Here is a 20,891-nt window from a genome sequence, read left to right on the forward strand (position 1 = left end):
TTTTTTCCAAAGTATAAAAAACTGGGCCTAAACATAGCACAGTTTTGTAATCCCGGACCTTCAGAGGCAGAGAATCCCTATGAGTTCAAGGGGCAGTGTGGTCCACATAGCAAGCTCCAGGCCAGTCAGGGATACACAGCCAAGATCTTCGGTGTTTTGTTTGTTTGCTTTTTTTTGTTTTTCAGAGACAGGGTTTCTGTGCTGGAAATCTGTAGACCAGGCTGGCCTTGAACTCAAAGATTCGCCTGCCTCGCCGCCTGAGTGCTGGGATTAAAGGTGTGTGCCACCACTGCCCGGATCTTTCTTGGGTTTGTTTTATTTTAAAGAAGGAAAGAAAGAAAACAGAGCCAGATCTGTGCAGAAGGTCCCTACATCCTTATTGTGAAAACCTTCCTGAATTAGAATCCACGCTACTCCTCACCCAATACCACAAGAACACGAGCCAAAAAAAAAAAAAAAAAAAAAAAAGCAACTCCTAGTGCCTAACTCGGTTCCGTGCATCTCAGAGAGGAGCTATGCAGGAATCTGTCTTGACGATGTTCCTCGGCCTAGACTGTTTATAAAGGCGGAAACCGTCCCTTTGCAGTCTAGTAGCCATGTGGAGGTGGGGACCATAGGACAGGTCGCAAGGGTAGGCTACGCAGACTTGGGCTCCACGGTCCCATCTTCGCATGCAGACGTCAGCATTGTGCGTACCTGCTCCCATTCCTCCTCACCTGGCCCCACCTAACCAACCCCGCCCCCACGCCGCCCGCCAGCCCCGGGAACACGTCAGTGGCGTGGCGTGCGGCGTTCTGAGCCTGCGCGTTCCCGTCCACGTCACAGCCTGCTGTCTGCAACCCATACCCCTCGAAAGCCGAAGAAATACTGCAGTACGGTCGGCGCCGGGCCGCCGCCAGGGCCCAACTCTCGCGAGAACTCTCCGGGCCACCCTCGCACCTTCTCGGGCTGCACGGGTGATTGGGAGGAAGTTCCGGAGAGCCGCTGCGCGCAAACGCGACACGCCAACTTGCGCCAGCGCGCCGCAAGTGCGCAGGCGCCGCCGCTAGCCTGCTCTTCCTCGTCCCTCTGCCTACATCAGGCTGTCGGGTCCTATGTCGCGCCGGGCCCTCCGGAGGCTGAGGGGGGAACAGCGCGGCCAGGAACCCCTAGGGCCCGACGCCTTGCAGTTTGTCCTCCCAGATGACGATGACGCGGAGGAAGAGGGACCAAAACAAGGATCGGGTGGCCGGCGCCCCGGGGGCGCCGGGAAGGAAGGAGTCCGTGTCAACAACCGGTTCGAGCTGGTAAGGAGCTGGGCAGCCAGAGGGGACGGGGTGGGGGGCATGACGTCATACGAAGGTGGCCTAAAGTTGAGTCTAGACTGCAAGCGAGTGGGCGGAGTGAAGGGACTGCGCTGCATCGGGGAAGGCGGGTCTTCGGGAGGGTGGGTGGGGTGATGAGGCAGTGCTGCAGAGCCTGTCGGGGTGGTGGCGAGGGGCGGGGCTCCCCGGCCGAAATCGAGTGGAAGGTGGGAGAAAATGCTGAGCGAAGGGGCTCCTAAAGGTTGCGGGGAGGGGGGGCGGGATGCTGTCAAGGGGTTGAGTGACAGGACTTCGCTGCAGGATAGGGCGTGTCTCCGGCCAATGTCTAGAGGCGTGGTGTGACATAGGGGCAGGACCGGGCCATGACGTCAGGGCGGGAGGGTCATGACCTCTGAGATAGCTAAGGGGAGGGCCCGCAGGGTTGGTGAGTGGAAGGTGGGGTTCAGTTGGGTCTAGGCGTCAGTGAAGGGGTAGGGTTGTGCTATCTGGGGGGAGTGCTGTACAGCGGTAGGCATGGCTTCCTGTCAGCCACTCGAGGGGTCTCGATTCTAGCTCTTGACAAACGTCTCGGTTTATTTGCCACAGCACTTCTGTCTGTCCCAGCATTTGTACCTAACTCATCCTTTGCGGCAGGTGTCTGACGCAGTAAATGTGTAGCACTCGAGTCCCATAATGTTCTTCTTTGAGGCTGCCTGACCTGTGTCTGCAGTTTCCATATGTGCATGAATTATGATTCTGGCTTCATGTGTGGGCAGATAATATGTCTGTCTCAGTCGTTTAGTGTCTCCAGTGTGCACATATGGTAAGGCTTCAGTGGCCATTTTTGAGTGAGTGAAAACTTGTCTGGAAGTCCTTTGTAATAACCTTGCAGTGGGTTGTCCCCTGCTTTTATCGATTGGCAGGTTTAAAAGTCCATATACAAAGATATTGAGGAGCGTGGGAAATGTCGTAAACATTTTAGGAGTTTGATTCAGAGATCGTTGGCCTCTCCAGGAAGGAAGGAGAGGGATTGATGTGCAGTCTGTGGTGGTAGTGGGACTGAAGCCTCCCCTTGTTCTGGCAGAACTCTTCCTCCTCTGATTTTCAGCCTGAACGTAGCTCCGGTTCCTTCTGTTTCTTGTTCTTGGTGCACAGTCATATAGGCAAAACACCCATACACATCAAAATAAACATTTTTTAAAAGATACACACTAAAGCATTAACAGTGCCATCTTCAAAGAAGCAGAAGCATGTGGCCTTATCTTATAAATAAAAAATAAAATAGGGCTGGAGAGATGGCTCAGTGGTTAAGAGCATTGACTGCTCTTCCAGAGGCCCTGAGTTCAATTCCTACCAACCATATGGTGGCTCACAACCACCAGTAATAAGATCTGGTGCCAACTTCTGTCTGCAGGGACACATGCAGGCAGAGCATTGTATGCATAATAAATAATAAAAAAATAAAGGGAAATACAAATCCCCCTTATGTGCCCGTGGCCCAGTTCCCAGTTACATTCATTCAGTCTGCATGTCTTTAATGTTATCTCGCTCCCTTCTCTCCACGAGGTGATTTTTAATCAGATCTCGGACATCACATTCTTCTCCTTTATGTGAGTCTTCCTCAGCATCCAGATTCCTCCCTCGGCAGCAACTGGTGTTAGCTCTCAGACCTTGGGTGTCTGAGACCATTGGCCCTGAAGATTTTACAGCTCTCTGGAACTCTTCCTCCGGTGATCAAGGCTTGCATTTTTTCTTCCTGGCTCTTTCCAGCTTTCTACCTTTAGCCTCAGTTCTCTGTGTGTGCCTCCCTTTGTTCCAGCCCCTCCGCTCTCTTGAACTGTTCACCTGCCTCTTTTTTAAGTGGCAAGCCGCTGGCTACCTTGCCGCTTCTGGAGCCCAGGCTGGTCACCGCTCAGCTGCTTCTTTCTCTGTATTACTGGCTTAGCCCACATAATTGAAGTAGGAAAGAAAAAGGGCCAAAGAAATAACTGTGGTTTAGAGCCCTTGTTGCTTTTCCAGAGGACTTGAGTTTGGGCTCAGGGGATCACCTACAAAGCAACCAAGACTGTAAGATAGTAACCAAGATAGTAAGAACCGAATACAAACTGAAGCACTATTTCTGACACTGCACCTTTAGGAGGCTGAACAATCAGCTGTGATCACAGTTTTTTCAAATCCTCTGTAATGTACAAAGGAATATTGATATATATTGAATGGATAGTCTGCCTTGCTGTTGGATGGACAGTTCTGTTCCTCAAGGCACTGCGGAAGAATTCAACAATTGCCAATTAGAGAATCAAAATGCTCCATCATCCTCCAAAGTCTTTGCATAGTTATAGGAAAACTAACATCAGAATTTGAAGAAGTTATTAACATTCATACTGATTCCACCCAATTTTAACATTGTCTAATGTGTACAGCGTCTTCAGCTCCAGGTGCACAGGAGACTTCATTACTGCTGTTCTCTACACTCTGTTCTGAATACACAGCTGATAGCTCTCCCTTCCCAGCAGTTGTCAGGAGCCAGGTTCGTGCAGGACAGGTCTCCCCCACCTCATCTTTTTCTAATCTTGCTCACTGTGTTCCAGCCGCCCTGACCTCGCTGTACCCCCTGTCCCTGGCTGCAGTCTTCTTTGTTGATATGCTCACATAAGACTTACTCTCGCCTCTCGTGGGCTTGCTTAGGTGTTATCCTTCTGGTTGCATCTCCCCTTACAACCAGCCTCAGCCACATTCCTTTGATTCTGTGTTTTGATTTTTCTTTCCTTCCCCCCGGCACGTACCTACCACAAGCACACTATATTCTTGTGTGTTTGCTGATTGTTTTCCACTGCTGGAATAGAAGTTTCTTGGAAACATAGACTCTCTTGCTCACTGATATACCCCAGCTGCTCAGGATAGTGTCTGGCACCCAACATGCATACCAATCTGTGATGATTTTAATAAGACATGCATGCAAGGCTGTGGAATCAGATGCAAGGATGCTCTTGCTAACTCGTAGGACTGTCATGAATACTGCATAAACTCATGGGTGCAGTGTGTAGCATATGCTGGGCATGGATCAGCACTCAACAATGCAGAAATGTGCTGTTGGAAATGAAGGGGACAAAAGCACTCTAGAAACATTACTGTAAGTGGTTTACTTGGATATATTCTTAGGGGTTGATGATGTCTTCTTTGGAGAAGGAAGCAAGGTAAAGACTTTACATTAGAAATCATCTTTATTATTTCAGTCAGAAGACGTTTCCTCTGTGTAATAGCTCTAACTGTTCTGGAACTAGCTCTGTAGACCACGCTGGACTCAAACTCACATCCACCTGACTGTGCCTCCTGAGTGCTGGAATTAAAGGTTTGTGCCACTACTGCCAGGCTCAATCAGAAGAATTTTTAAAAATCAATTTATTGCTGAACATGGTAGCACATACCTTGAATCTCAGCACTCAGGATTTCTGTGTTAGAGGGCAGTTTGACCGTATATTAAGCTCCAGGCCAGCCAGGGCTACTTAGTGAGATCCTGTTTCAAAGAAAAGAGAGAGAGAGAGGAGAGAGAGAGGAAATCAACTTATTCAAGGTATATAATAAAATATATCTACTTGCAGCATCTAATCTGTATTTGACATTTCCAACTGTGTGAATTGTTCATGCTTTAGACATCTGGTATGTGCTCACTTCTCCTGGACCCTTGCTCAGAGCACACTTGTTTTGAGTATTCCTGGTTTGCTCTTTCTTATTGCTGAGTACTAGTATGTTCTGTTCAGTGATGGGGATTGAACCTAGGGTCTTGTGCATGCTAGATCTGCCTGCCTATTCCTCCTAAGTGCTGGGGCTGGGATTAAAGGAGTACACCACCGCCACACGCCTTTTTTTTTCTTTTCTTTTTCTTTTTCTTTTTTTTTTTTTGAGATATGGTTTCAACTGGGCCATGGTGGCCCATGCTTTTAATCCCAGCACTAGGAAGACAAAGGCTGTCAGATCTCTGAGTTTGAGGCTGGCCTGGTCTACAGAGTGAGATCCAGGACAGCCAAGACTACACAGAGAAACCCTGTTTTGGGGTGGGGGCAGGCAAAGGGATATGGTCTCCTGGTCATGGTGGCACATGCAGAGGCAGGCAGATCTCTGTGAGTTGAGGCTAGACTGGTATACAGAGTGACTTCTAAGATAGCCAGGGTCACATGTAGAGATTCTGTCTCAAAAAAGCAAAAACAAAAGTGTGTGTGTGTACACTCTCTATATAGATATATTATATATGTATACATACAGAATGTGTAAATGTTATATTTTTATTATGTTTATATTTGTAATATATAGAGAGGCTATAATATACTATATGTATAGATATATTGTTTCTTTATTTGTATTATATATAATTTTTTAAATATTTATTTACTTATTATGTATTCAATATTCTGTCTGTGTGTATGTCTGCAGGCCAGAAGAGGGCACCAGACCCCATTACAGATGGTTGTGAGCCACCATGTGGTTGCCGGGAATTGAACTCAGGACCTTTGGAAGAGCAGGCAATGCTCTTAACCACTGAGCCATCTCTCCAGCCCCTTGTATTATATATTTTATAATACTATATATAATACAAACTATTATATGTTAAATATACTTAAGTATGTTTTTATAAAGAAATATCACGTTATACCTGTACACATGAATATAATATAAAATATAGATATAAATAACATTATAATCTATATGTATGGTCTCTATATAATATATATTATATATATTTCTTTGTATTGTGTGGGGGCCTAAGAGATGGCTCAGGTGTTAGGAGCACTGGCTGCTCTTCTAGAAGTCCTGAGTTCAATTCCCTGCAACTACATGGTGGCTCACAACCATCTATAGTGGGATCTGATGCCCTCTTCTGGCATAAAGTTGTACATGCATATAGAGCTCTCGTGTACATAAAATAGACCTTTTTTTAAAAGTTGTATATACTGTATGTGTGCGTGTATATATATGCACGTGCATATAGACTCGAAAGAACAAGGACAACAAACAAAATTAACTTAAAAAATTGACTCAGTTGGGTGTGGTGGGAGGAAGGTTGATAAGAGTTCAAGGCCAGCCTTGGCTTCTTAGTGAGACTCTGTCTTTAAAAAAAAAAAAAAGTTGGAACCAGGCATGGTGCTCCATGACTTTAAAGATGGATCTCCGAGTTTGAGGCCAGCCTGGTCTACAGAGTGAGTTCCAAGACCCAGAGCTACCCAGAGAAACCCTGTCTGAAAAAAAAAGTAGCTTTTTGGTGCACATTACAGTAATTTTATTATATTAGAACAATATGTAAACAATATATAAATCTTTCACCAACCGCATATAAACCTGAATGAGCATGACTTTTCCCTTACAGCTACAGAATGTGAGGGGAAAATTCATGTGACTGTCTTTTTGACACTAGTTCCTACTATGGGGCTCTCAAGGCCACCTTGCAGGGTTAGTAAATCGTGAGAAATAAGAATTTTGTTGTGTGGCTTACGTCAGGGAACACGTACAGAGTGTGCAAGGACAGAGCGTGGACAGAGGGAAGTACCGGAGGCCATGCTTGCTCTGTCGACCAGGTGGGCCTCCAGTCCTTCAGATGTCCATGACCGTGTGCGTGAAGCATTCCCAGCCGGGGAACGTGACGTGAGTTTCCATGTTCAGGTTCTTTGTCTCTTTTTGGCATGGGGGTTGCAAGATGAGCTGGTTCTGCAGTTTGCTGGTGGAGTTCCTTGAATGGGGCTTTACTGTGTAGTTCACTTAGCTGACCTGGCTCTGCGGTGCTTCTGGAGGATGAAATAGTGACTTTGGATACCCACATTAGATCATGTTGCTACCACGTGACTTGGCCTCAGGGCCCCTGTAAGTCCTTTGGACAGTGTGGATTGAATCCCCAATGAAGAGGACATTACTGTGGAGAATGACCAGAGGCTTGCTTAGATGTTAACTGCCCAGAAACCAGGACAGAGGGTAGGCCTTTGTTTGGATGGGATTCAGTTTATTATTATGTATCTATAAAGTGGAACTAAACCTTCTCCCCCGACCCCAGACAGGGTTTCTCTGTGTAATAGTCATGGCTGTCCTGGAACTAGCTCTGTAGACCAGGCTGACCTTGAGCTCACAGAGATCCTCCTGCCTCTGCCTCTTGTGCTGGGATTAAAGGTGTGCCTTACCACTGCCCGTCGAAGGTGAAACTAAATTCTTACTGCCACACACAGTGCGTTCAACAGCGCAAGGGTAATGAGAGACGTGTTCATTTTTTAAGGTTATTTGTGTGTGTGTGTGTGTGTGTGTGTGTGTGTGTGTGTGTTGCCTGCATGTATGCCTGTGTATCACATGTGTGCCTGGTGTGCACAGAGGCTGGAATGCTGCATTGGATCCCTGGACTGGAACATGGAAGATTGTAAGCAGACTTGTAGGTGCTGGGACTCAAACCTAGGTCTTCTGGAAGAGCAGCCAGTGCTCTTGGCTGCTAAACTTGTCCTCTTGCCCATTCTCGTTGTTTTTTGTCCTCTGCCCTCCTGAGGAATCATTATTAGCAAGGTTTGCAAGTGAATATTCTGTGAGGAAAGAATGTGTTAGTGTTCTATTTGTGAACAATCAAAGGGAAATATCTGTGATGTTTCCAGACGTCTTCTCAGTTCTGCCTGTACATAGATAGCTGCTATTCCTGATTTTCAGGTACATAATCACTCTCCGGAATGAAGAGTTCTGCTGGCTTCCTTCTGCCAATTCGAAAAGTAGCTTCTCTTTTAGCAGCCTGTCACAGGCATTGTGGTACCTTGTCTGGCAAGTCTAACAGACTTAAAAGTAGTTTGTTGAAGCTGGAGATGGCTCAGTGGTGAAGAACACTGGTTGCTGCTCTTACAGAGAACCCAGGTTTGAACCACATTGATGCCTCATAACTCTAGTTCCGGGGGATATGTCACCCTCCTCTGGCTTCCATGGGCACCAGAAATACATGTGGTACATGTAGGCAAAATACCCATAAACATTTAAAAAAAAGAAGAAGAAATTTGAAGTTGCCTTTGGGAGGTATTCAGTAAATGGGGTCCTGTGGTCTGGGATTCTGAATGTCGTGCCTAAAGATGATGGTGCTGTGCACCATTCAACCGTTGATTTCGCCTGGGTGCGCGACTGAGCCAGAAGTCACTCAGAAGCTCTGGAATGTGCTGTGCTGCACGGACCAGATACTTCTTCCTTCTCACTACTGCACCCTGACCCCTTCAGAGCCTTTCCATTTTCAAGTGTGTCCGTGTACACTGGACAGTGATGCTCAGCTGCTTTCATGTCCTTCTTGTCTTTTTTTTTCTAGATAAACATCGAAGATCTTGAGGATGACCTTGTGGTAAATGGGGAGAGGTCTGACAGTGCCCTGCCAGACTCTGTGTCATCAGGGAACAAAGGAAGGGCTCAGCGTGGAAACCCAGAGGCGAAGCAAGATGAGGACGAGGCCAAGGCAGGGTTCCCAGAACAGGTATAGGCGGTCATACGGTGATGGGGTGACTGAGGCATGTCAGAGGAAAGGCCCCAGGGTACTAGCAGCTCAGTACCCTGTCCCACCAGTTTCCTGAATTCTTCTGAGTTTGAGCTCATCAATTGTCTGGTTGCCCTGAGGAACCTAGGTGAGGTTTCTTTGGGAATCTGAAGGCCATTATTAGCCTCATGGGTACCATGTAGAGTGTCTACCTGCCTCTTTCAAGAGTGTCTGTGTCTGATCAGATGTTGTCTGGTGAAGCCTGAGTTCTCACAGAAGGACTTGACTACTGTAGGTGTTGCAGGAGAGCAGAGGTAGGGCCCACCGTGAGGAACCCTGACCCAGTGAGTCCCCATTCGGGGCAGGTAGAGCACAGCAGGAAATGGTTGGCAAAATGAAGAGAGAAAGACAGTTGCCAGGTGACTGGATGGTCCTGCTAGCTAAGTCTACTGTAGGTATGGGAAGTCCTGAGGCACATCAGGGCAGGGTATGAGAGGCCACGCCCACCTTGTCACTGGGGAGGACCTTGGGAGTTGTTTCTTACTGCAGAAATGCAAGTGAATTGGAAGAACTTGAGGATGTGGGGAAAAGAAGGAGGACTATCACGCTGGGAATTGAACTTGTTCTTTAAATTTTTATTTATTTATTTATTGGTTTTTAGAGACAGGGTTTTGCTATAGTTTTAGAGCCTGTCCTGGAACTAACTTTGTAAACCAGGCTGGCCTTGAACTTGCAGAGATCCACCTGCCTCTGCCTCTCAGTGCTGGAATTAAAGGCATGCGCCACCACCGCCCAGCATTTTATTTTATTTTAATTCAGAGTCTCACTATATACCCTGGCTAGCCTGGAACTCTCTATATAGACCAGGCTGGCTTCAAACTTAGAGATCCACCTGTATCTGCCTTCTAAGTGCTGGGATTAAAGGCGTGCGCCACCATACCTGGCTGTTGCGTAGTTCTTAATGTTTTCGATTTTATTTCTTTCCATTGATTAAAATGTCTCCTTCCATTAGTCTAATGCAAGTGGCAAACTCCGAAAGAAGAAAAAGAAGCAGAAAAATAAGAAAAGCTGCACAGGAGAATCCTCGGTATGTTGTCAAACTGGCTGGTTCCTCTGCCTGAGCCTCACTGTTCCTGATGGTCCCTCAGGCTGCTTCTGAAGAAAGTTTTGTTTTATTGAACATTTTGATTGCTTCCCACTGAAGTGTGGCTGAGAGGTCAGGAGAACAAAGGGAACATCACTTACAGATCTTGCTCTGCCTTGTGCCCTTTGCTTCCTGGTTGTCAGACCTCACTCTTGGGTTCTGTGTTTTGAGGTGAGCGTTCCTTCTAGATTTCTTCCCTGCTCAACCTACTTTTGTCTTATCCTAATGGCTTAAGTTGGTAGTGAGTGTAGAGGCCACTGGATCTGTCATCAGACGGTACAATCCTGCCTCATGCCCAGTTTACTGTAGTTCTGAAGAAAAAAAAAAGTCATAGTTTTGTTACCGTCCAGCAAAGGGTCATGACTCGGCTTACCCAGGGAGGTAAGCTCCTCTGGAGAACAGATGTGGTGTTTTAGCCTGTGATTTCCAGGGCCCTCTGAGTCTGTGAATCCAGCTCTTCTGGCTTTCTCTAGTGAGACATGTCTCCTTTCTGAAGTCTGTGCAGCGTATGATCATGTCTTTTAGGAGGTAAATCAACATAATCATTCTTTTTCAAAATAAATCATTCCGTTGCCGATGGTTATAATATTGAAGTAAAGTCAGAGCCAGGTATGGTGGCGCATGCCTAGAATCCTAGCAGTGAAAGTCAATGCAATGATTAACAGGTGTTCTGACTTTTAGGAAAATGGGCTAGAAGATATTGATCGTATCTTAGAGAGGATCGAAGACAGCAGCGGGTTCAGCCACCCAGGCCCCCCTCCACTAAACTCCAGGAAGCACGTCCTGTATGTGGAGCACAGGTACAGCCCTGCCCTCACTTCAGGAGAAAAAAAACAATATTTGGGAAAAAAAAAAGAAAAATTACTATCTTTTTTTCCGGTCAAATCTGATGATATACATTTGTAATCAGCCCCAGCACTGGGGAAGTGGAGGCAGGAGAACAGGGCTGCTCTATTTCTGGGATAGTGGTGAGGTGTAGGGATGCAGTTCAGAGGGGAATGTGCACTTCACATGTGGAATCCCCTGCATCGCATCGTCTGTGCCACCAACTTGACATTCAGCTCCTTTAAAAAACAAAATGAACTTTCTGCGCTCCCGCGGCCTAGCGAGCAGGCAGGACATCGACATGCAGAACGACGCCGGCGAGTTCGTGGACCTGTACGTGCCGCGGAAATGCTCCGCGAGCAACCGCATCATTGGTGCCAAGGACCACGCGTCCATCCAGATGAACGTGGCCGAGGTTGACAGGGTCACAGGTCGGTTTAATGGCCAGTTTAAAACCTACGCTATCTGCGGCGCCATTCGCAGGATGGGCGAGTCAGATGATTCTATTCTCCGATTGGCTAAAGCTGATGGAATTGTCTCCAAGAATTTTTGACCAGAAGAGATCGGGGGAAATCTGTCATAAATAAAAGTGAGAAAAAGTAAAAAAAAAAAAAAAAAAATGAAGCAATGCGTGCTGGGTTTGGTGGCTTCTGCTTGTGATACTAGGACTCATTAGGTTGAGGCAGAAAGATTGCCACAAGTTCAAGGACAGCCTGGACTACAGAATGAGCCTCAGAATAATAATAAGCCTCAGAAGCAAATAAATCGGGCTTATTAAACATTTAAGAAATATCAAGGAATAAGAAACACTCATTCATATTTTAGAGGACTTTTAGCTTTATGTATCTTGGATTCTTGAGCTGTGTGGAGCAGCCGTTCCCATTCAGATAAGTACTTACTACAGAGGTTGTTGTCAGTTTTTTGAGAGTGGGTCTCACAGTGTGCTCAAGGCTGGCTGGGACTTCTGATCCTCCTGCTTCCGCCTTCCAAGTACTGAGATTACAGGCATGTACCACCATGCCAAGCTCCCTATTAGATCCTTATGTGAATTTATAAAATTTTATAAAAATTGAAAATTTATAAAAAATTTAGAATTACTGTAGAAAAACATAATTTTTCTTTCTAAACTTTTTCTTCAGGCACTTGAATCCAGATACGGAACTGAAAAGGTATTTTGGTGCTCGAGCGGTCCTGGGAGAACAACGGTGAGGCCCCGGTCACTCTGTGCTCTGCAGGTTCTGTCTTTCCCAGACTGTAAAGGGAAGGCTGTGTAGAGGGAGACTGAGGCAGAAAGAATGCCGTGAGTTCTCCTAGGGGAAATGTTTGCATCCATAGTGTATTAAGTAGAGCTCTTAGCATTGGTTCTGAAATGAGTCAAAAGAAATGATTTGTGAAGTCATCAAGACTCCATGTACCTGGGGTCTGTCCTTCATGCCTTCTTCCCTAGGAAAGACATCATATTTTTACATAGATGCTAAAGACCTTGTTGTTCAAAGTCGTGTTTTTGTTTTTCAGTCAGTAACTATGTAATCCGAAGTTGAGGTGATAGGAGGTGTTGTATCTGTGGTGGTTTTTAATAGTTCTTAGTGTCTGGGCGACATGTGACAGGGATAGCATTGCAGGGTGTCCCATGAGTCAAGGAAAAGGGTACAAGGGTCCACCTCTGGGAATTGTGTTAGGAAGCAATGTGTATTCTCTCTGCTTCTCCATCAGAATGTCTAGAAAGATTTATCTTTGCTTTATTGTTCATGATTGTCCAGGATTCTCTGGCCTGGAACTTGAGTTCTCTAACCTTCTGCCTCAGCCTTTTAAGTGCTATGATTGTAAGCTTTGTACTGTCAGGGCTAGCTTAGCACTGTCTTTTTATTTCTTTAATATTATTTATATTGATAAGATAAAATATAGTGCTTCATATATGAAAATACATTCAAAGAGTTTGCATGTTTGAAATTGTACTGTGTACATGCAATACCTGCAGAAGCCAGAAGAGGGTGTCAGGTCTTCTGGAATTGGTGTTGAATACATGTGGGTGATGAGAACCAAACCCAGGCCGATTATAAGGGCAGCAAATGCTCATAATAGCTGAACCATTTTCCAGCCCCTAGCATTGTCTTTCTAAGTTTTGTGGGGTTTTTTTTCCTGATTGTAAAACAAGTGCATCTTTTGAAAAAGTTTAGTCCGTTTAGTCATTTGACCTTTGGCTTTCATTCTCTCACCACAGCCCCGTGTTATTTGGTAATAGGTTGTATACTGTAGGAGCACATGGCAGTACTTGCTTTATGTGACCACGAGAGAATTCTGTTGGTCACTGTAGCAGCCTGGTTTGCATGTCTGGTTTTCTAGGTTGTCATTCTCTATGCTGTGATGTACTAGGGTTGGGTACTCGCCCCAGATGCTGGATTGTGTGCAGCTCTTGGCTGTCATCCCGTGACTGCACAGCTCTGTGGGACAGAGCTGCCCGCTGCCGAGCTACCCATGGAGGAGTTGTGCGGCTTAGATCCACACCCCACCCAGGGTCAGCCTCTTCTCATAGCAGACATGAGAAGTTTTGGGGGCTTTGGTGTTGTTTCTACTTTTGTTTCTTAGATTATGACTAAGTCCACTGGCTTTTTGCCTGCCCTTTACTTCTACTTTTCTTTTGTTTCCTATGGGTTTTTGTGTGGTGGAGTAAAATCTCACTATGTAGTCATAGCTGGCCTAGGATTCAGTGCATACACCAGGCAAGCCTGGAATTCAGAGAGATCCACCTGCTCCTGTTCTCCAAGTACTGGGATTAAAGGTATAGGCCATCATGCCTGGCTTATTTATTTCTTGTTTTATACTTCTAGTGTTTAATTTTTCTGACTTTGATGTCTTCTTTTGAGAACATTGATGAAAAATATTTATGCTTTAAATGTTCCCTTTTGGGGCTGGAATTATAGGCTCATTTGGTAGAGTGCTTGCCTAGCATGCTTGAAGTCCTGGGTTTGATCCCCAACACACAAGTACTCCCAGCACTTGGTGAGAGGAGGCAGGAGGGCCAGGAGCTACCCTCAGCTGCATAGTGAATTTGAAGCTAGCCTGAAATACATGAGCCTTGCCAATCAATCAATCAATCAGTGAATCAATTGTTCTCTTAATTGTACTGCCCTGGGCCAAGTTTTCTGTTTCTTTGTATTAGTTACTTTTCTTGTTGCTGTGGCAAACACCTGACAGAAGAAACTTGAGGAAGGGGTTGTTCTGGCTTTCAGTCTAAGGGGATACAGTCTGTCATGGTGGGAAGGGCTTGGCAGCAGGAGTGTGAGACGGCAGGAAGCATTGTGTCCGCAGTCAGGAAGCAGACTCCCTTCTCACCCTTTACTGAGTCCAGTATCTCAGCCCTTTGGTTGGTGCTGCTCACATTCAGGGTCCGTCTTTCTGTCATCGCCCTCACAGACAACAGTCTCAGTGATTGCAAATATTGTCAAACTGACAATGAGGACTAACCCTCCTGCTCTCTCCTGCAACCCTGCTTTGTCTGTCTGCCATTTCGTTACAGTTTTTATTCCTGTTTTTGTGAGTTATAGTTACAGTAATTGATGATTATATTTATTTCATTCTGTATAGTGCTAGGGTGAGATCCACAGCCTTACAAACGCTGCATACACATTGAACACCCGCAGTCCTGGTCTCCACTCATGAACTCTTCACTCACTACTGGTCCTGAACTGCTGCACAGCTGGGACTATAGGCAGGCACCACCTTGACCCCAGTTCATTTGTTACTTTTATAGTATTGTGTTTATTTCTTTAAACCTTTTAAGTTGGGCCAGAGAGGTAGCTCAGAGAGTCAAATTGCCCGCTGGCAACTGTTGGTCCTAGAAACTGACACGATGGAAGGAGAAACTAATTCCCCTAAGTTTTCCTCCAACCTCCACACTGGAACCATGGCACATATGTGCCCACACATGTGTGCATGAGTGTGAACACAAATACATGGATCAGTTTTAAAATATGAAACACAGGCTGGAGAGCTGACTTACCAGTTCAGAGCACTTGTTGCTCTTGTGGAAGACTGGTTCTGTTTCTAGTACTCACGTGGTAGCTCACAACCATCCATAATTCCAGTCCCAGGAAATCTAACACCCTTTTCTGACATCCACAGGTACCAGGCTTGCTCCTAGTACACATATATACATGTATGCAAGACGTTCATAAACGTAAAACAAATCTTTTTTTAAAAAGCTTTTAAAAACAAAAATTTGTTTTGAGTTTGGTTTTTCAAGACAGGATTTCCTTGTGTAGTCTTGCCTATCCTAGAACTAACTCTGTAGACCAGGCTGGCCCCAAATTCACAAAGATCTGTCTGCCTCTGTTTCCCGAGTGCTGGGATTAAAGGCGTGTGCCATCACTGCTTGGCTGAAACAAGATTTTTTTAAAAAAAATACAGTCCTTGGCTAGACATGGTGGCACTCACACGTAATCCCTGTGCTTAAGAAGCTGAAGCGGGAATCTCAAATTCAAGGCCAGTCTAGGCTACATAAAAAGACCGTGGGTAAAAATATAAAATGTTTAAAAAAATTATGTCTGCTTAAGACTTGTCCCAGAAGCTACCATGTTTTTCCTTTTCATTCTCCACCCTTACCCTGCTGCTTTGAGGCAAAGCCTGAGCCTTTTCTCCTTCCAGTGTGGCCAGTGCTCTTTTGGGGACTTCATCTTCCTGTTGACAATATCTGTCCAGAGTTCCTCCCCAAACCTCTCTGAGCATGCCCACCACTCTGTACCCTAAACCCCGTCCAGGTGAAAGGCTTACTTCAGGCTAGGCCTTCCCAGCTCCTGTAGGCTGGGGACAGTCCCCCGTTCAGGAACTGTCTGTGGGTAACTGCCTATCTTTCCTTCAGAGTTTGACTCTGTTTCTCTAATACACTTGGTTTTCTCCTGCAGCTATTTTATTTCTTTTTGAGAGAGAAAAAAAATAAGCCTTTCTATCTTGTTTCCAGAAATACAACTTGTTACTCATTCTTTTCAAAGTATCTCAAATTATCAAGGAAGCAGAACAACACACATCCACATGTGACTCACTCAGCAACCCGATGTTTCCCCTCCTGGAAGCGAGACGGCTCCTTCCTCCTCCCCTTCCATCTGTGCCCTACTGCTCACCATCTGCTCAGGACATGGAAAGGTGGGGAGGGCGTGGCTGCTGTGATCCATGCAGGATCTATGTGAAGAGCCTGGCCTTCCTTTCCCCGCAATCCTGTCAGGCTGATGTCCTTCTGAAATGTGCAGGTGCCCTTCAGGGTTCTCCTTATTGCCGTTGCTTCCTTTCTAGATTGCTGTATTGATTTATCAGTCAGGTATTTATCTCATTCCCCGGCACTCAGCCGTAACCAAGGGTTACGTTTGTTCTGCCTGATACCCAAGGGGAGCCAACTCTATAGCTCACATCTGTCAACAGAATACTTCTCAGGCCTGTCTTTTTGTCTATGTATCATTGGATGTCTGGAGCACTCTGGGTAAACCAAACCAGCCTTAAACTCACAGAGATCCACCTACATCTGCTTCTTGAGTCCTGGGATTAAAGCTGTGTGCTACCACTTCTGGTCCCCCTCTCCTCCTCCCCCCACCCCCGCCTATTTATTGGACTGTTTGAACTTTCTCTTTTATTTTATTATTGCTATGGATGAACCTAGAGCCTCACATGTGCTGGGAAGATTCTCAGAGCTTCACCTCCAGCCTGGATTCCTGTCTCTGTCTCTGACTGTGGTGGTGGCTGTGCTGTTACGAGTACTCTGCTCCATCCACCCCGTCTTGTCCGCTAACCGCTCTACTCACACTTGACTTCCACGTACCTTTCCTGCCTCCATTTTGAGTTTTGCAGTTTCCATGAAGATTAGGCAGACCAGCCTGGTCGCATCCACCATGAAAGTGAAACTGCTGTGTTCTGTTTCTCCAGGCCTCGACAGAGACCGCGTGTATATCCTAAGTGCACATGGCTGACAACCCCTAAGACCACTTGGCCCCGATACAGCAAACCCGGTGAGGCCCTGCTGGGGTTTGGGCAGTGACTTAGATTTGGTACGAATACTCTCAGTTCTCTTGGGCAGTCACCCTTTATTTTAAATTGTTACGGTTTTCTATTTCATAGCAAGCTACCAAATGTGCATAATTTAAAGGAAGAGGGCAGCAGTACAGAGAGGCAGGAGGGCATGAAGTAAATGTCCTCTTTAGATACTTGGCTGTGTGGTATAGAAATATAATATCCAGAGACCCTTTTTCATGTCTCAGTTGACCAGCATGAAAGCCCCTCTGAGGGTCAGGGCAGGGAACCCACAGTGGTGTGTGGCTGTACTGGTGATAGTGGTGTAGTAGCCCCGCCCCTCCCCAAGAGTCCCGGTTCTTCTGTGCTGGTGAAGACCTGTGTAGGAGCTCTGGGCCTGTGCACTGGTGCTTAACAGTGTCTTTGTCCCTGCTAGGCCTCTTGCCTTGCCAACAAGAACACCTACACATACAGGCAAGCTTGTGGACCATGTAGTCCTGCCAGACTCCATCCTTAGGGGAACAAGAATTACTGGCTTGTTTAGTGGAAATTTCTCAGGGGGAAATTAAATGTCCCTGTGCACCCAACATTGTATAGAAGGAACAGAAAAGAGTATCTGTCTTAAGTCACCCTCACCGTAGGTCCTGGTGCAGTGCTCACTGCATAGCCTTTTGGATGCTAATCTCAAGAACCTGGGCATGGTGTTCTACCATGCAGATACATGTGCTGTAGTCTCTAGTATTGGTCCTAGCCATTCATACTGACCTGACACATTTCCCTCCTGTGTGTACTCTGGGTGGATCTGAGGAAGCGAAACAGACAGGACTCGAGGTCTTGGTACAGCTCATTCAGTGTGAGCAGGTCTGAGCCCTCTGCAGGAGCTCTTGGCAGATAACGGCTCATAGCCTGTATAGGACTAGAACTGGCCAGCCTGCCCCAGACACTCAGTTTGAGTTGTGTTCATGTAGCATACTTGTGCCAGGAACAGGACGGCTGTGACTGCCTAGAGCTGAGGAGTCCTCCACAGTGCCCCAGCCTGGCCCCCAGCACACCCTCCTGAGCAATATTTCTTCCAGGTCTATCAATGCGGCTGCTGGAATCCAAGAAAGGCCTTTCTTTCTTTGCATTTGAGCATAACGAGGAGTACCAACAAGCACAGCACAAGTTCCTGGTGGCTGTGGAATCCATGGAGCCAAACAACATTGTGGTGCGTAACCCCGCAGCTTCCTGATGGTTGGGGGTCAAGCAGTGCACTGTTCCTGGGCCAGGTCCAGTTGTGACTTGGGGAGGCTTGTCTGAGAGCAGCTGCTTTCCCTGAGAATGTGTGCAGAGCAATCAGACCCTGTATTTGGAGGAAGTGTGCTTAGAACTAACAGTGTAGCCTCTCAGAGGAGAGCCACACTCTGCTCTCGGTTCCCTTCTGCAAACTGTGTGCAGGGCATTGTGGGATCTTTTCCCAGCTGCCTTTGGCTTAGGTGTTATGGCAGGGGGAATGCTTGGTTCCATTCTCCAGATAGCCTGTCCCTTCTGTGCTGCTACAGCCGGTGTTGTCTCCAGGTCCCCTGCCAACCCCATGCCTGGGCCACAGTTGAGTTTGCAATCACCGAGGACAAGGAAGAGCTCATTGTTTGTGCCTTTGAGTACCTGATTCCCTGAATGATGTCACAGTTCTTTCAGGAGGATAAAAAATTCTAGTTTCCATTGCTGTTGTTTGGGGAATTAGGCCAATTCTGAGCTCCCACTGAACTGCATCAGTGGTTCAGCTGAGCCACAACACCACGCACCTTGAGGTAAAAGAACTACGAGCCAGGCATGGTGGTGTAGCCCTTTAATCCCAGCACTTAGGGCAGGGGTAGGTAGATCTCTTGAGTTAGAGGCCAGCCAAGGATACGTAGTGAAACCCTGGCTCAAAAAAACAAAAACTAGGGCTGGAGAGATGGCTGCTCTACAAGGGGTCCTGAGTTCAATTCCCAGCAACCACATGGTGACTCTCAGCCATCTGTAGTGGGATCTGATGCCCTCTTTGGCAGAAAGTTATATATGCAGCTGGAGCACTGATGCATATTAAATAAATAAAGTTTGAGAAAAAAAGACTGAAAGCAAAACAAACTATGACTTTCATTTTTGATGGTTTTTCTCGGCATGGGGCATGGCCTGGTGCCCTCTGAGGCATGTCCTATGAGGGTGCTACCTACAGTTTTTCTGTAAAATTATCTTCCTTTCCAACAGGTTCTGCTCCAGACAAGTCCCTATCATGTCGACTCACTCCTGCAGCTCAGTGACGCCTGCCGCTTTCAGGAGGATCAGGAAATGGCTCGAGACCTTATAGGTGAGCCAGCTGCATCTGCCGCTCGAGCCCCTCCAGCTCACAGGCAAATGCTGCTTCATGAGATGACAAAGGATGTTTCATGGAGATAGAATTCACTTGTGTAGAATGTACAACTCACTGTTTTTAGTGCACGCAGGTGTATAGCCTTTACCACAGTCTGTATCCATCCGTTTTAAACCCTTTTGTCTGTAAGCAGCCCCTGTCCTTCAGTCCTGGGAACAACTAGTGTTCTTTGTAGTTATGCTTGAAGTGTAGAGGTCATGCAAACATGGCTTTTGTGTTTGGCTTCTTCCTTTGTCGTCTTTGCTGTCTGTGTTGGAGCATGCGCCATGCTTGCACCCTGATGTTGCTGTGTACTTGGTCTGGGTGTCGACTAGTTGATGGACATACAGGTTGTTTTCTGGCTGTCGGAAATGGGGCTGCTATGGCGTACATGTGCAGGCTTTGTGCGGGTGCCTGTGGTGTACACGTGGGGGTGCTCAGCGTTAGCAGATCGCAGCACCAGCTGTCGTGGAGGAATACCTGGGGAGTCCTGTGTGCGCCCTCTTTCTTGCAGGGTCCCAGTTCATGACCTCCCTCCTTCCAGAATGTTCCTTGTTTTGAGTTGTTAGAGGAGAGAGTTATAGTCATTTGTCTGTGACAGCATCCTCTGGTATTTGTGGCCCACAGAGAGAGCACTGTACAGCATGGAGTGTGCATTCCACCCCTTGTTCAGTCTCACCAGTGGGACTTGCAGGCTGGATTACCGCAGACCTGAGAACAGGTGAGTTTGGGCCACCCTAGAGTGAGTAACGGGCTACCTTCAAGTCACATGAGTGACTCTTATGAGCTTAGTGGGGAACAGGTGATGTAAGACTGTCCCAGGGAATGGATCAGGGCTTTGACAATTCAGAGCACCGTCTAAGCTTTGGTATGTTCACTGCTGAACTGTAGAGGGCTGGGCTCAGGGAATCAGGCATCAGATTGGCCCAACAGTAAACCTATTCAAGTTATAAGTGAGCCTGACAAGCCACAGAACAGCGAGGGCTGGAATCATGCTCTCTGTGTGTTTGGAGGAAGACCCATTCCCAGGGAGGTTAAACTATTTAGCGTGCTTTGCAGTTTTGTTCCTGATTCTTAAGTCTGAGATGAGCACGGGCACAGCTTGACGTCGGGGATCACACGGAGAGGATTCTCTTTACCATGTTTCTCTAAGCCTGCCCACCCTCTGGTTTTAGCTCGTATGTGTCTCCCTCCCTCCCATCTAGCACTCTGCTTCTCTGCATACCCTGGTCTTCCGTTATAGGAAGTCCTGCCACCTTAGCTACAGCTGTTGTCTGATCTCCTGCACAGAATGTTGGGACTGAATCTCCTCCTCTGGGTTCCTGTGTATTACTTTTGTCTCTTCTAGTTAAACTCTACTTTGAAACAATTTCTAAAATTAAGTCGCCAAGATGACTAAAGCCATCCAGCTTTGTGCTTCCAGGTGTAATGCTATGACAACTGGTAAATCTGAGCATAAGTTAAAAAAAGAGTATAATTACATAGGTTCTAATTCTTTTCCTTCAAAGGTAACCAGTAAATAGCTAGCAGGAAGACGGGTTTAGCCAGGTGTGGTGGCACATGCCTGTAGTAGGTCATCTTTGATTACATAGTAAATTTGATACCAACCTGGGCTACATGAGATCTCCTCTTAAACCAGAAAAAAAAAGAAAAGAAAAGACATTGATTGTAGCCTAGGATAGTGGCACCCATGAACGGATTAGCATTCTGAAGTAGGAAGATCTCTGAGCCATTTTATTCAAGGTTAGACTTGGCTGTAGAGTCAGACCATGTCTCAGAACTGGAAAAGCTTGATTTTCATGGCTAAGT

The 20,891-nt window shown here is 46.5% G+C and overlaps 1 protein-coding gene and 1 pseudogene across 6 annotated transcripts in view; both read left to right on the top strand.

The window, feature by feature from the left end:
• Positions 1-798: 798 nt before the first annotated feature.
• Positions 799-20,891, top strand: part of Tcf25 (TCF25 ribosome quality control complex subunit) — a 33,814-nt gene continuing 13,721 nt past the window's right edge. For 3 of the 6 annotated variants that reach the window (XM_075977591.1, XM_075977593.1, XM_075977594.1), the window contains exons 1-9: positions 799-1,286; positions 8,587-8,748; positions 9,761-9,835; positions 10,574-10,692; positions 11,857-11,922; positions 16,628-16,710; positions 17,788-17,918; positions 18,941-19,040; positions 19,710-19,803. In XM_075977591.1, coding sequence (XP_075833706.1) covers positions 1,095-1,286; positions 8,587-8,748; positions 9,761-9,835; positions 10,574-10,692; positions 11,857-11,922; positions 16,628-16,710; positions 17,788-17,918; positions 18,941-19,040; positions 19,710-19,803 — 1,022 coding nt within the window. In that variant the 5' untranslated portion in view covers positions 799-1,094. The remainder of the gene's footprint in view (positions 1,287-8,586; positions 8,749-9,760; positions 9,836-10,573; positions 10,693-11,856; positions 11,923-16,627; positions 16,711-17,787; positions 17,919-18,940; positions 19,041-19,709; positions 19,804-20,891) is intronic. The other 3 variants (XM_075977596.1, XM_075977592.1, XM_075977595.1) reach the window with 3 other exon arrangements.
• Positions 10,956-11,290, top strand: LOC142852601 (small ribosomal subunit protein eS21 pseudogene; annotated as a pseudogene).

The sequence above is a fragment of the Microtus pennsylvanicus genome, chromosome 6, assembly GCF_037038515.1.
Source record: "Microtus pennsylvanicus isolate mMicPen1 chromosome 6, mMicPen1.hap1, whole genome shotgun sequence".
Classification (NCBI taxonomy): Eukaryota; Metazoa; Chordata; class Mammalia; order Rodentia; family Cricetidae; genus Microtus; species Microtus pennsylvanicus.